At 41.7% G+C, this 16282-nt stretch overlaps 2 protein-coding genes across 4 annotated transcripts in view; one reads left to right on the top strand and one right to left on the bottom strand.

The window, feature by feature from the left end:
• The window catches only part of STAG1 (stromal antigen 1), a 402316-nt gene extending 400203 nt beyond the window's left edge, over positions 1 to 2113 (top strand). Inside the window, exon 34 of the mRNA XM_030330452.2 lies at positions 76 to 2113. Coding sequence (XP_030186312.1) covers positions 76 to 99 — 24 coding nt within the window. The 3' untranslated portion in view covers positions 100 to 2113. The remainder of the gene's footprint in view (positions 1 to 75) is intronic.
• Positions 2114 to 6871: 4758 nt separating this feature from the next.
• PCCB (propionyl-CoA carboxylase subunit beta) overlaps positions 6872 to 16282 on the bottom strand; it is a 96124-nt gene continuing 86713 nt past the window's right edge. For all 3 annotated transcript variants that reach the window (XM_030330453.1, XM_030330454.1, XM_030330455.1), the window contains 5 exons: positions 10080 to 10187; positions 9727 to 9827; positions 9198 to 9296; positions 8317 to 8416; positions 6872 to 7189 (listed from right to left, as the gene is read on the bottom strand). In XM_030330453.1, coding sequence (XP_030186313.1) covers positions 7068 to 7189; positions 8317 to 8416; positions 9198 to 9296; positions 9727 to 9827; positions 10080 to 10187 — 530 coding nt within the window. In that variant the 3' untranslated portion in view covers positions 6872 to 7067. The remainder of the gene's footprint in view (positions 7190 to 8316; positions 8417 to 9197; positions 9297 to 9726; positions 9828 to 10079; positions 10188 to 16282) is intronic.

The raw sequence follows: 16282 nt of genomic DNA, 5'->3' as shown, positions 1-16282 counted from the left end.
TTAAATTATTACTTTTATTTATGGTTTCTAGGTCTTGCGTATGCATGAAATTAATTGTGTTTTTCATTTTTCTAGGGATTTGGAATGCCTATGTTCTGAAGTCTGAAGAAAATTTACAAATCTGGAACTCTATTATTTAGAGCTAGAGGCCTATATACTGTGATAGCTTGTATGGGGGAAAAAACACTTTTGATGTGATCTGATTTGTTTTTTAATCAAATGATTGAGGTCAATCCCTTTTTGCAGTGACAGAAGAGGAGCATGTAAATTACCCAAGGGAATGTTGGTGAATGTCACCTCAGAAAGACTGACCTGAAAAATCATTTGTGTCCTAATATTGGACTTATCCCAATACAGATGTGTGTGTTTTTCTGGAGGGAGGAAAAAATTTTAAATTTTTAAAACAACTGTCAAGATAAACACTGTTATACACCTGTTTTATGAAACTCAGCATTGAGTAAAAAAAAATATTTTTAACTTTATTTTCCTGTTGTACAATTTAAAAACCGTTTTAACATTTTGCCTTTTTATGTTTTAAAAGCTAACCATTTTTATTAAACCTATGAGTAAGCAGCTCATCCTAATTGCCGAAGAGTGTTTGGAGCTCACTGGATTTGGTTGACCTTGTGGAATACAGAAATGCGGAGGAGCAGAATATCGACAAGCTAAGATGAAATTCTGACAGTGCATCTCTGCCAAAAACCACACACCCTCTGTGGATATGGATTCCCAGATTTTATATACTCTTGAATAAAAAGGTTTATTTTTATTTATAAGGGGGCATAAAATAAGAAATGTCCACGCAGCCATTTTCCAACAGATGCTGTGCACCATTCATTTTATATAGAATAGGGAGATTCAAATACAGTACATTTTCTATTGGTATTTGTTCTGTGCATTTTTAGCAACTTCTACCAGCAAATAAAGTATTCTCAGAAAAACAAAAATGGTTCTCAAGTTATCAGTTTGCTGTTTTTACTACTTATTTCATGCCCTGCCAAATTCAAGTTACATAAACTTCCGTTTTCTTAAAAAGATAATCATGAAGAACTTCTTTGCCATTCAAAAGTAATTTTAAGTGTAACATAACTGTGTCTACTTCCCATGCACTTAATACCTTATGCGCTAATTTTGTGAATTAAGTTTACCAATTATAGAAGTATGTGCTGCATAGAAGTCTGTGCTTAGAGGGTGAAGTTCCTAAGCTTACCTTGAAATACAGCTACATTTCAGTGTTAAATGTGCATATTAATTATTTTGGGGAAAGAAATTATGAATCTTCAGGACAGCCTTCAATGGTTTAGAGTTACATTCTGCTTAGACTTTTATGACTTGCTGCTATTGTTTTAAAAAGCCCACTTAGTTTCTTTCTGATTTTTAAAAGTAAGCCTCAATTCCAAACCAATCCATCCACAGCTGTTTCTGGGCTGGTTTTTAAAGTAGCTGCAATGGAATCATGAGGCTTTCCCTTCTTACCAAAAATGAAAAGATTTTTTTTTTTTTTTTACTAATCTGTGCACCCAATAATTGATTATCTTTTGTTGGGAAAGGAAATGGATTATTCTATTCATTCTTTTAGTAAACACAAAACAGATTTTTCTCAATATTTGTACAGTTCTGAAAAAAACCTGGTCACCAAAAATATTTTATCTGCTAATTTAGTAATTCCTGGGCTCCAGTTTGAGGGGTTGGGGTCTCACTTTCTTCCAGAAATGTGGACCTCACTGGACATGAAGGGGCAGGAATAACTGGACCGTCCACCAGCGTCCCCCCTGCCTGTGGTTCTGGCCAGGGAGGAAGCTGGGAGGTGCCTTGGCACATGCACAGATTGATCCTTTGCTTGACAGTTTCATGTGGAAATCAGATGCTGACTTAGAATTGTAGACTACATGCAACAAAAAAAAGAAAAAAAAGAAAAAAAAAAGGCTTAATATCTACTCAAATGGGTTTGCAGTTCAGTTTGAAGTCAATCGAATTTTTGTATTTTCAGTGTCTCCTTGATTGGTTTTGCTAGTAATTCTGTAAATTGTACATTTGCAATATGAGGTTTTTTTCCTTTTGTACAATTTGAAACTGATGCTTCACCTTTCCTTTAATAAACTATCCAAAATCAGGCTTGTCATCCTATTGTTCTTACTATGTAAAGCTTCAGAGATGATTTTATGTCCCAATGCTCTTGAGAGTTTGCTCACTCTAATCATTTAACTGTATCAGTTTTGTTTTTAAAGGAAAGAAATTTAGGACTAGTTCATTATCTTTAATTGGATTTCCCTGGAGAAAGTGGGTAGGCCGAGTTGTCTATGATTCAAGAGGAGGTCTCTTGCAGGCTGAATTCTGAAGGAGGCATTCAGAGTTTGTAGCCTGGATCCTGCCCTGGCCACATATCCAGCACCGAGGCTTATGCATGGTTCCCCCTAACAAACAGTGGCCTTTTAAAGATTACTTGGATTCTATAGGGCCATGTGAGAGTTTCTTGATACTGGTGCCAGACATCACTCTTACAAAGGTCATGCCCTGGGGCACCTGGGTGACTTAGTTAAGCATTGGACTCTTAATTTCAGGTCAGGTCCTAATCTCCCCATTTGTGAGACTGAGCCCCTGTGTCAGGCTCTGCACTAATAGTATGGAGCCTGCTTAGAATCCTCTCCCTCTCTCTCTCTGCCCCTCCCCCAGTTGCCATTCTCTTGATCTCTCAAAAATAAACTAAAAAAAAAAAGTCATGCCCTACACTTCATGGGCCTGGCCATGTTCTTCGGGCTGTGTTTGTTAGATGGCCTAAAATGTCTGCAGGAAAAGCAGGGATATAAGGGCTAAATCAGCAGGTGAGCTCTCTGGGCACAGGAGGAAAATAATAAGGATGGGTCTCCGGCAGCTCTCATCTTTACAAGCTTATGAGACTAGACCAGGGCTTTACTCAGTGCAGCTCTACCTTGGGACAAACTTGGAAACCTCCCAGATGTGACTTAACTCACTCTTTTGGCCCTGCTTCCAGAAAAGAATCCATCAAACGAACGGTGTCTTCATGTAAAATAAAGGCTTAGTGCCTCCCCCTTAGGTTTTTCATAGCAGACCAAGCTCCAGTAAGGTTCCAGCCCTGCCCTCCTAAGTGCCTTGCTCTATCGGGGTCTTTATTACACATCAGTTTTTGAAGGACGGCTTTCTGCTCCCAAGGACATGTAAAGGAGGTTTTTTACTCACCACCTAGGAGAGTGTGGACATGGTCAGAACTTCCCTACTAAGACTGCTACATCTACCCAAATGTTCTGGCTAGACTCCATAGGAGCCCCAAACTGAGGCTCTGCCCATTAAAGTGGCCATAGGTCCTGTGGTGGAGATCCCACACCCACAGAGGTGCAACAGCATGAGAACCAGTAGTTTCTAGCCACAGCTGTCTAGAAATCCTTTAGAACAAGAAAGACATAAAATATTCATATCTGTCAAACAGGTTAAGTCTAGGTTGCTTCAACTACATCAGAAGTGTTAACTCGGGCGCCTGGGTGACTCCGTTGAATGTCCGACTCTTGATGCCAGCTCAGGTGATCCCAAGAGTTGTGGGATCCAGACCCACTTTGGGCTCCACACTAGGCATGGAGCCCTGCTTAAGCCCTGCTTAAGATTCTCTCCCGCTCTCCCTGACTCTCTCCCCGTACTTGCTTGCTCTAAAGTGTTAATATATGGATGAGTGTCCTTCACGGTCTTCTCTAGGTAGACCGTATCTAAAACACCCCGAAGCAGCCAAAAGCATCAGTGAACCCACAGGCAGAGGACTCAGTAAGGAGACAAAACATCAGAAGAGAAGCTAGGAGAACTTTCTGCAAACACAAGCAACTGGAAGTCTGCATTGTGAATTTACTCCCTATTCGAGCAAATCAAGTAAGGACTGACAGGCCATCATGCATAAGGTAGGAAAGCTTTCTAAATTTAATAGCTCTTCAGGGTGAGACAATTCCAGTGGAGCGAGCCACCACCTTTCTCACTCCCCTCTTAGGAGTTCATCCCACCTACTACATCAGTTGGAAAGCAGTGTTCTGACTGGTTATAGAGACATGTGGAGTTGAGACAAATCTGGCTGGGTTCAAATCGCAGCTTCACCACCCTAGCTTCGTGGCTCAGGATAAACTGGTTTACTTAAGGCAAGAGGAGCTGGGGCAGGTGCAACAGGACCCTCCGTACCTCTTAAACTCCATCTCCATTCTCACCATATTACCTGCTCTCAGTCTAAAGAGAGACACTTGCCACTGCTCTGCTCAGTAAACCCAAGTCCTCTGGTTAAAGCCCACAGTTTTCTTTTTCCCCTTAAAGACCGAATACCACCTGGGAAAGGCATTCCTAAACAACAGCCACTGAAAATACTCTGCCACCATTCTCATGGCATTCTGTCATCCACAGAGGCTGGTCTACTTGCAAGGTCTTGCAGCTTTTTGTTTCCTTGGCCACCAGCTTTGTTTATTGGTTATTAACCATCTCCATTCCAAGGCTTCCCAGAAGTCTCTTGCCCAAGTGTTTTATTAGGCTGGTTCCTCTATCTCTTAGGCCCAGGAACAAGCCCTTCTCAGCATCCAGATTTCACAACCTAGTAAAACACATCTTGCACCCCTTCCTCAAAAAGGAAAAACAAAAAAAACCCCACAAACTTGTATGTATTATTTTCATATAGATGATAGCACAGTCATCCTCCAAGCAGTCCAAATCCTAGGTTAGCTGACCCCAGAAATTGGATTCGCTAATCAATTTTAAGCAATTGAGCCACATGCTAACCAACCTGCATGGCTTCTTAGGAGACCTCTAAAAGCCCAAGAATCAGCCAACTCCTTTCCCACAGTTTATAACCTTTCTGCTGGTGCCAAAGAGGAACATAAAGAACTTGTGTCCAGTCTCTGCCCCCTTGGAACTCACCATCTACTTAGAAAGATAAAAATATACAGAGAAAAAAAAATGCACACTCAGATGCTTTAAAAAAAAAAACAAAAACCTGCAATAAGCAAAATCAGTTCTAGCTCACAGGTTGAGAGGAACTAAGGTCCTTGAGCATGAGCAAACTGGAGCTATTTAGCAAAAGGATGTCCCAAGGGGGAGGTGACAGGGCTGTGGGCTAATGACCAGAGTGAAAGGCCCTATGCACTGGAAGTGCTAGAGCAGAAGAATGCAACAAAATCCAGACCTGAAATTAGTGTATTAACTTGGAACAAGATTTCTAACTTGAAGGGTAGGCCACAGAGAAACACCAGTAAGGACACCTGCAAAAGTACTTAGTGTTTGAAAATTTGACAGGGTGATAGCATGGTAAGAAAAAAAATTATTTCAGGAAAAAATGTTTAAAAAAAAAAAAAAGAATCCATGAGTCTAACAAATACTTAAAAACAGAAAAGAAACCTCTTCTGGCACAGTAACAAACGAACAAATGCCAACATTTTAGAATCAACAGATTCTACAGTATGGCTGATTGAGAGGCAAGAACCATCAATAGGTACTAAAAGTACAGGATGAAAATTTGTTGACGGGCTTAAAGAATGCGCCCAGATCAGCTATTAATTACAAAGAAAAAATGGTAACCTTTGCAGCCACCACCTTAACCAAGTGATGAGTCAATTTCATCAATAATGGAAAAAACTAGCATCATGTGCTTCTTATGTGATACATAGAAAGAACATTCTTACCTGGTCTGAACATCTGGAAACAATCAGACAAACCCAAATTGAGGGACATTCTACAAAATAACTGGCAACCATTCTTCCAAATTGTCAATGTAATGAAAGACTGTAAGGCAATGAGCCTTGTTTCCTAGGAAATAAATACATTTGGCAGGGTGGGGGACAAAGGGTCATGGTTCTACAACTTACTTAAATGGGTCAATAAAAATAATAATTATGTATTTATGGAAGAGAATACATAGTATTCTATATACTACATTCTATATACCATACATAATAGCATATGCTATTATACATATAGTAAACGTAGAAAATTAAGTGGATACCCTCAGTGAAAGATATACAAATACCACTCCTGCAACATTTCTACAGGTCTGAAATTTTCCAAACTAAGTTTTCTAAAATGTGACAACACATTTCTGAAAAGCATTTAATATAGGGTACTATATCCCATATGACTGAGCATCTATTCTGCCAGATACAACTACAAACATCCTCAACGATTCCTAGAGGAATTGAGGGCATGTTATTAAATATTATTTATGGGCTGCCTGGGTGGCTCAGTCAGTTATGTGTCCAACTTTGGCTCAGGTCATGATCTCGCGGTCCGTGAGTTTGAGCCCCACATCGGGCCCCGTGCTGACAGCTCAGAGCCTGGAGCCTGCTTTGGGATTCTGTGTCTCCCTCTCTCTCTCTCTCTCTGCCCCTCCCCTGCTCTCACTCTCACTCACTCTCTCTCTCTCTCTCTCAAAAATAAGCAAACATTAAAAAAATAAAATTAAAATAAAATAAAATAAAAAATAAGGAAATAGGGGCGCCTGGGTGGCTCAGTCGGTTAAGAATCCAACTCTTGATTTCAGCTCTGGTCATGATCCCACGGTTCATGGGATTGAGCCCCACGTCAGGCTCTGCACTGATAGCAAGGAGCCTGCTTGGGATTCTCTCTCTGCCCCTCCCCCTGCCTGTACACTCACTCTCTCTCTCTCTCTCGCTCTCTCTCAAATAAGCATTTAAAAAAAGGGGGGGGGGGTGCGGAATGAAGGCTAACCAGGTAAATATGTTGCCCTAAAAGCTTATTATCTCACCTACAGAGAAAAACATCTTGGGGGAAAAGGAAAATACACAGAGGTGTCAAATAAGGGTCAGCTCTAAGTGACAATACACTGTTTTCTAGATTTTTCAGATTTATACCGTAAAAAATGAAATTTGTGCTCAAAAAATACCAGTTAAACAAATTTTTAATAAAGCAATTAATTTTACAGTAAGGCACAAATGAAATCTTCCTAGGATTTAATAAACAGCCATTTCAAGTTATTACTGATATTTAGATTTCCAGGTTTCATGATTGCAAAAGGCAGAGATGGGTGCAAATGGCCAGGCGGTAACTGGCTCTTGGTTTATTTTCCTTTGATTGGTTTACAATGGAATATTTGCATGTTTCCTCCAAGGGCGCTGTACCTTCTTGCTGGCTAAGACATCCAGGTCAGAGCAGATTCGGGCTCGTGTGGAGGAAGGCTGGATGATATCATCCACAAATCCTGGTGAAGCATAGAAAAGGAAGTAGATCATCTGCATCCCCAAATAAGGCCACCCCCCAATCTGTGCTCAGCCTGGGCACCATCTCTGGGGTGTGAGCAGGACCCAACTTGATATGAGAGGGCACGGGCCCTGTGAACCCTCCCCCACATCCCAGGAGCATCCCCGTTCCTCTGGCAGGGCCTCAACTTCTGGCCTAGGACTACTTGGCAAAAAAATGCAATCTGACCCCCTTGCTGCCAAGATGAAGTCAACAGGAAATAAAATTAAGAAAATATGTCTGTATTTTCAACAATCAGTACACCTTCCTCCTACCCCTGTAACACAAGTCCCTTTGTAATGTGATTTCATCACCCCTCATACCAAGAACTGGATTCAATTTTACTTGTCCTTGTGATTTACTTTGGCCAACAGAATGTGGCAAAAATGACACTATGCAATTTCCAAATCTAGGTCTCAAGGTGCTCAGGACACCAGCAAGCATGGTGTGGCCAGGTTCAGAAAGAGAAACCATGGAGCACCTGGGTGGCTCAGTCAGTTAAGCATCTCACTTCGGCTCAGGTCATGACCTCATAGTTTGAGAGTTTGAGCCCCACCTCAGGTGAGCACTGCTTCTCTGTCTCTGTCCCTTGCTCACTTGTACCCTCTGTCTCAAAATAAAAAAAATAAAAATAAAAATAAAAATAAAAATAAAAATAAAAATAAAAATAAAAATAAGCAACCTGTGCAGAAAATGCCTACTGCCATTACCAACCATGTAAGTGAAGCCATCTTGGACTATCCGGCCCCGAATTACCAACTGACTATCTGTGAATGACTGCCGACCCTCAGAAACATGAGAAAAAAAAAAAAAAAAAAAAAAAAAGTTGGCTGTGTCAGCCACTTTGTTTAGGAGTGGACTTTTACACAATATTAGGTAACTGAACACCACTAGCCATTTCAGCAATATTGTTTCAGTCCTTGGTGACCAAAGCAGTGTATACAATGTCCAGAGACAACCCCCAACCCTCACCAGTCTCCAGATTCCACAATGAGGGCAAAGGGCAGTGATGTGAGACTTTCTGGAGCAAAAGGATGAGCAAGTGACCCAACAAATGCCCAACACCGCCTTCCCCACCACAGTCCCTACCTCTCACTGCGGCAGGAAAGGGGTTGGCAAACTTCTCAATATACTCTGCCTGAGCTGCTTCCACATTCTCATGCCCTTTGAAGATGATCTCCACGGCCCCCTGTCATAGGAGAAGTTAATGAATTTAACTGGCAGTCCCAACCCAGGCGACCTCCCTCAAACCACTATCACAGTGTGTGGCTGTGAACTTCGAGGCCACAGTGCCCTGGCGAGAAATGCCGGCTCCAGGCACCAGGGCACAGAGGTGAGCACTGCTGGAGTCAACCAGCACGATCCCACGGGCTGTGATCCAATGTTCAGTGTTGCCCCAACAACAGGCAGCCCAGGCAAAGCCAGTCACTTGTCTCCCCAAATTCCATCCTATTCCATCCAATTGCATCTATCCTTCTTTCAGGCCAAGATGTTTTGCCCATTTTCCATAGTTAGATCCATGGTCCCCTGAATCAGGTGAAGTAAAATGCTGTTTTCCTTCTTCCTTATCCTCAGTACACAATTCAGTGGCTCCGGGGCCCTCCCTGGGAGAGGAGATGGGAATGGGATCACAGGGAATGTCCAATCCTCCCAAAGGCTAGTTCAGTTGACTCAACCCTTTCTGCTTTACTGACAATCTCAAAACCCACTCAGCATCCCCCCCTCCCCACCCCCACCCCCACCCCCTGAGCATGAAGACACCAGCATGTGCCTAAAGTGACAGTGCAGGACAGGAGCCAGAGCTGACCCAGGGGTCAAGGTGGGGACTCGGCAAGGTCTAGGTCCCAACTCCCTGGAATCCTGGCCCATCCAAGGGGTCCGGGCGTCTCTCCACATTTCGTAACTACAAGCTCCTGCTGGGAAACGACCAGTACCTGGATCCAGGAAAAGGGAAAGCTAGAGGTCCTCACCTTTGCTCCCATGACTGCAATCTCCGCTGTAGGCCAGGCATAGTTGGTGTCACCACAAAGGTGCTTGGAGCTCATGACATCATAGGCACCACCATAGGCCTAGAACAAACCCAAATGCTGAATGTTAGAGCCTGAATCAGATCATATCCCTGAAAGACTCTAGGAAGCCAAGTGAAATGAGGACAAAAGGAAAAGCCCTCCTGAGCTACTGAAGGCCCAGTGTCTCTGAGGCTGGGAAGCCAGCGCAGAGAAAACACAGGCACAGTCCAGAGGCCTTTCACAACTAATGTTCACTGTCATTCCTGGCTCTTTCCCACTGATCCTCTCATTTCCCAGATGTGACCACCAACATATCTGCAGGGTGTGTCCACAGGGCTATAAATGTTGCCTGAGCTCCAAAGATCTTTTTAAGGGTCAGCAAGGTGTACTCCTCTTCCCAGCCCCCCTGAAACTCTTGGCCAGACCTCCAACCATGGCCATGCTGCTAGAAGTGCGTGGGCTCACAGCCTCTGATACCAGCTCTTCTCACCTTCCTGGTGATGACTGTGACTTTGGGCACAGTTGCTTCAGCAAATGCGTAGAGAAGCTTGGCTCCATGCCGGATGATGCCCCCGTATTCCTGTGCTGTGCCTATGTCATGAGGAAGAGTTACGAGATACAGAAGTCCTTACAAGGTATGCCTGTCACTCTCAGCTATGAGGTCTTCCCCTGCTCCCCAGAGGGCCAGGAGAGAGCCGCTCACCCCCCACAGCCCCATCTTCCAGACACCTAGAATATGGAGAAGTCACAAATCCTTAGAGAATTTTACAAAACCTCCAAATTAAGTGGGTGCCTTACTGGGCAAAACTACCTCTCCTCGCCCCCCTCCTATCAATGACTTACCAGGCAGAAAGCCAGGAACATCAACAAAAGTGATGAGTGGAATATTGAATGCATCACAGAATCGGACAAAACGAGCCCCTTTCACAGATGAATTAATATCCAAACATCCTAGAATGAGAGAGATTATCCATGCTGAGCTTCTGGGCAATTCCCAGCTCTACCCCCAACGGGAATGTGCCCTCAGCAACCATTCAGAGCTGATTTCTATGGAGGCACCAAAGTCTCCTCACCAGGGAATGTAAAGGGAAATCCTTACACTCCAGGAAAGACAGGAGAACCCACCGGGCAGTGGCCAAAGAGGGTCCAAGAGTGGACCCTCAGGCTCTCTTGCCGGGAGCACAGTCTATTGCAGGCAGCTAGACTCTGCCTCATTAACTGAGGTTTATGTACCCACCTGGGGTACAGCCTGACTTGTCCCCCATGGAACCAGTAGTGAGAGGTATCATTCAAGAGCTGCTGTTAGAGACTCCCGATAGCCTGGAATCAGATTCACCAGTTTAGCTATGTGCCCTTGGGAAATGACTTTACCTTTCTGAGCCTGAGGTTCATCACCTGCAAAGTTGGGGTGTTACTACCTCCTACCATGGTTTCAAGGATTTAAGGAGGTGGTATCTGTAATGTGTGCAGAGTAAGAGTTCAGTTACTAATATGTCTCCTCTCCTAGAATAGTTCCCAACATACTGTATGAGGCCAACATTCCCCTAATACCACAACAAGATTAGGACATCGTAAAAGAAGAATGCAGACCAAACAAGATACCTCACGAACACAGATGCAAAAATCCCCAAGATATTATGAAATCAAACACTGATGCATTCTAAGTGGGGTTTATCCCAAGAAGTCAAGGCTGATCTAATATGTGAAAAAACCAACAAAATTACTAAACAGAGGAGAAAAACCCTATAGGCTTTTCTTTCTCAACAGAAAAAACACATCTGACAATTCAATACTCAATCATAATTCAAAACAAGCAGTAAACTAGGAATACAATGGAACTTTCATAATCTGACAGAGTATCTACAAAAAAGCTTATACACTCATTGATAAGAATAAATAAATTCCTAAATGATCTATACCAGTGCTGGCCAAAAGAATTTTCTATAATTATGGAAATGTTCTCTGGTTGTGCTATTTGACATGGTAGCCACTTAAAGCTATTAAGCACTTGAAAAACAGCTAGCACAAATGAGAAACTAAGTCTCTAATTGCATTCAATTTTAATTGTCTATACTATTTAATTATCTTGAAGTTTACTAAGCTATCATACTGAACAGATCTAGATTTTCAAGCAATTACTACCAAAATCGTAGGCATTCTCTTACAGAAACTGATAGGCAGATTCTAAAATTCATATGGTAATACAAAGGAAACAGAATAAACAGTTTTGTTTTGTTTTTTTTAATTGGAAAACTTATACTAGTTGACTTCAAGACTTTCTTACAAAGCAGGATTTCTGAACCTCAGGGCCATCTGTATTTTGGGCTGGGTAATTCTTTGTTGTGGGGGGTTGTCTTGTGTGCAGAAGATGTTTAGCATCATCTCTGGCCTCCACCCACTAGATGCCAGTAGCACTCACTCCCCTACAACCCACACCTGTGACAAACAAAACGGTTTCCAACATTGTCAAGTGTCCCCAGGATCCTGAAACTGCCCCAAGCTGATAACTATAAAGCTACAGTAATCAAGACAGTATGGCACAGGCATCAAGGTAGACAAAATGGTAATGGATACATTGTGAAGAAATGGACCCACACAACTGATTTCAGACCAGGTATCAAACCAATTCGCTGTGGAAAGAAAGTCTTTTTAACAAATGGTGATGGAACACTTAACTGTCTATATGGGGGGGAGGGGGAACATGAAAGTAGATTATTTCACTCTATAAACTATATACAAAAATTAATTCAAAATAGATCATAGGTCTTAACATAAAACCCAGAACTACAAAGCTAGCCAATGATATCGGACTATCTTTGTTTGCAACATTGTAACAGGCAAAGATTGTTTGGAAAGGACACAAAAAGTTCTAATCATAAATAAAAAACACTGATAAATGGGACTTCATCACATGTTTAAAAATATGTGAGTCAAAAGACACAATTTATTGAAGAAGTCACAAATCAGGAAAAAAATATATTTGCAATATGCGTATCTGACAAGACTCCCATCCAAAATATATAAAGAATGCTAGAAACAAAAAGAACTCAAAAAGAAAAATTGGCAAAACTTCCCTCTTACTAAATGCATTTTTTGAGAGGACAGAAATGTTCCGTATCTTGTTTTGGATGGTGATAACAAGGTTGTATACTACTGTCAAATTATCAAAACCTATTAAAATGAGCATTTGAAACCTGTGCATTTTATTGTGTGTAAATTGTAACTCAATAAAAATGTTTTAAATCTCCCCTCTTTCCTCTCTCCTCAAAATCTATGTTAATGACCTGAAATAAAAAATCTGAGTGATAAGTCCCAGAATAAAAACAATTCTAAATTAAGAAACTGCAAAAAGTATCCAGAAGCTATACTTAAACTGAAAAGCAAGATGGGCACCGACAACCAGAACATGATGGAATCACTGGGGAAATCAACACAGGAATGGAAAACCTGCAGCCCGAGTGGCCATGGGACGGGCTCCAGGACCAGAGGCCAGGTCTTAGCATCTGAGGCCTCGTCCCAGAACTAGACTGAGCGCCTGGTACCCAGAGAGAGCCCAGTGAGCACTGGCTAATTCCTGTAAGAAAAAATGAGACCTAGAACAGAAGCCCCCTATGTAAGCCTCTGAAGCTGTCTTTTACTAACAGGGAATGATTAAGTCCATAAAATGCATGAAGCTTTTTTTCAAAAAAGCAGTAATCTACTGAACTTCCACAACTTGCCACTCCATAAACATAACAAAGAATTTCTAAGAAAAGGGGAAGTCAAGGAACCACCATGGAATCAAGCGTTCAGGCTCCAGCCAGGTTGGGCAGTGGGACGGACATCCTAGATATCTATAGATACACTTTCCAGGACAAGCCAAGCAGTTTCTTAAAAAGTGGGCTTGTCAAAGTCAACCTGTGCTGCAGGCCATCAGGACCCACAGAGGTAGTCATGGGATGAGAAAGATCTTGAAGCAGACACAAGAAATCATGTGAAGTCCATGCCAGTGACTGACACAGCTCAAAGGAGAAACTAAAAGGATGTATCAACAGTTAAGAATTTACTGGAGGAACAAAATGCATTTTCAGTGTGTGTGAATTCCTGACTTTTAAACACTTTTTCTCAACAACAAAATGGGGGGGAAGTCAGCTCCAAACTCCTACCCTCCAACAAAAACATCACAAAAGAATCAGAAACCCTGGAACAAGTGAAGGTTTACCAACCACCAAGAGAAAGTCAAATCAAGAAACAGGCAACTTAAAAATAGTAGGAAAGCTTTGTGACATTCTTAATTACACCTGCCCCACTCTCTCCCTAGTTCTAGAGGGAATAAAGAGTCAGTCACAAATTATCACATAGGTGTGTTCTAATTTGTCTATCTTGTCAGATACACATATTGCAGGGATTTTCATCCCTGCTTTACCTAACATGGAGCTCACCAGGCCAGAAAGTGGCAGACACTGCTCAAAAACAAAGAACAACCTGCAGATGCTTGAGACTGCCTAAGGCCTAGGAGGAAAGAACCAGGGAGAGAGATTCTTTAGAAAATTAGGGCATTCAAGAACACCTGTGTACACAGGGCATTTCAGAAAGACACAGATATGCCTAGGACCAGATGCATGCTCAGAAAAGACCCAGGAAAAGGGAATTAGAAAATATCTTGAGAGGAATGAAAATGAAAATACTTTACAAAACAAATAACCTAAGAAGACCTTAAGTTTTAACAGTGGGCTGACCCCTAAGTTCAGTTTAAGTCTGGCCAAGTGTTGAAGAGGAGCCCCAGCACAGGGCCAATTCTCAAAGACTAGATGAGGTACTTTCTTGTTTGCCTGTTTTAGTAGCTGGTATTCAAGGATATCTCTGTCAAAACACTAGCTGGACACAAGCTAAGGCAAAGAAACTTCCATGACCACCTACAGCAAGGAATATAGTCTGCAAAAATAATTGGAAAATGGCACTAGACAATGGCTATTACAGCATTCAGTGATCAACAACAAAACCTAGAAAAGGGAGAGAATATGATTTCCAGGATCAACACCTCATAATATTCAAATGTCCAGTTTTCAACAAAAAAATAACAAGGCTTACAAAGAAACAGGAAAAAAGCCACTCAAGTGAAGAAAATTAACTGACAGAATCTGTCCCTAAGGAAGCCCAGACACTGAACTTATTAGACAAAGACTTTAAAATAATGGTCTTGGGGGCAACTTGGTGCTTCAGTTGGTTAAGCGCCAACTTTGGCTCAGGTCATGATCTCATAGTCTGTGGGTTCGAGCCCTGAATCGGGCTGTGTGCTGACAGCTCAGAGCCTGGAGCCTGCTTTGGACTCTGTGTCTCCCTCTCTCTCTGCCTCCCCCCTCAAAGATAAACATTATAAAGATTTTTATAGGGGTGCCTGGATGAATCAGTTGATTAAACATCCAACTCTTGATCTCGGCTCAGGTCATGATCTTATGGTTTGTGAGTTCAAGCCCCACGTCAGGCTCTGTGCTGACAGCTCAGCGCCTGGAGCCTGCTTCGGATTCTGTGTCTCCGTCTCTGCCTCTACCCCATTTGTGCTCTCTCTCTCTCAAAAATGAACATTAAAAAAGTTTTTTTAAATTTATAAGTAAACAAATGAAAAAATACCCAAAGATTTGAAATGAACTTCTATGTACAGCCTGGTACACAGAAATACCATCAGAGTCAAAGTGCACATGAGCTGGTAATAATAACTTCAGATTTAAGGCCAATGTCCATTTTTTTAGAATAGGAGAGTCACACTAGAGCTTCCCTGAACTATTCCTGACAGTGTAGTGTGCATTAAATCAAATAGCTTTGGGGCGCCTGGGTGGCTCATTTGGTTGAGCATCTGACTTCGGCTCAGGTCATGATCTCACGGTCCATGAGTTCGAGCCCCACGTCGGGCTCTGTGCTGACAGCTCAGAGCCTGGAGCCTGCTTCAGATCCCATGTCTCCCTCTCTCTCTGCTCCTCCCCTGCTCACATGCTGTCTCTCTCTCTCAAAAAGAAATAAAGATTAAAAAAAAAAAATTTAAATCAAATAGCTTAACAGTTTTGTCTAAAAGCATCAATAATGTCAGTTATAAGCTAAGAAGTCACATCTCAAAGCCATCGTCATCCTCTGTCTTCAGAATTATTCTAATCGTTTATACATCAGGTCTGTTCCATCTTAAACCAACAGACAGATAAACAAAACCAATGAAAGGAACCAGTGATTGAGTCCAACAGCAAAACCATTTAACCTCAGTTTTCCCTCTAGGTTAGTCACCCACTGTCTCTTTCTTTAGAGTGAAATATCTGATAACAGTGCTCTCTAAAGTAAAATGTTAAGAATCAGAGAAAACTAGGTGTGGAGTGCATGGAAACTCTGTGCTATCTAGAAATTTTGTTATAAATCTAAAACAACTCTAAAACAAAAAGTTTATTTAAAAAAAATTTTAAATAACTATCTTAAAGATGGTCATAGAAAAAAGAAAAACATGAACAAAGAACTTTAAAAATCATGAAAACAATGTATGAACAAAATGAGAATACCAATAAAGAGAAAGAAATTATAAAAAGGAACCAAACAAATTCTGTGGCTGAAAACTACCATAAATGAAATAAAAAATTCACTACAGGGGTTCAAGAGTAGATTTGAGAAAATAGAAGACACGATTGGGAAACTTGAAGATAATTTATATTATTACCCAGTCTTAACAAAAAGAAAAGAAAAAATGAAGTGAACAGAAACTACAGATCTACGAAATACCATCACTTGAACCAATATTTGCAGCAAGGCAATACCACAGGGAGGAGAAAAAGGGACAGAGATTATCTGAATACATCCAAAAACTTCCCAAATTTAAGACATGAAGCAACAAATCAAAGAAACTAAGTAGAATAAACACAAACAGACCCCACTGAAACAGATTATCATCGAATTATTAAAAGATAAAGACAGAATCTGGGGGCACCTGGGTGGCCCAGTCAGTTAAGTGTCCAACTCTTGATTTCAGCTCAGGTCATGATCTCACGGTTCAGGTTTGAGCTCCACGTGGGCCTCCATACTGTCAGTGGGAA

This window comes from Lynx canadensis, chromosome C2 (assembly GCF_007474595.2).
Source record: "Lynx canadensis isolate LIC74 chromosome C2, mLynCan4.pri.v2, whole genome shotgun sequence".
Lineage (NCBI taxonomy): Eukaryota > Metazoa > Chordata > Mammalia > Carnivora > Felidae > Lynx > Lynx canadensis.
Note: the sequence above shows the minus strand (reverse complement) of the source record. Positions and strands in the feature narration are given on the sequence as shown.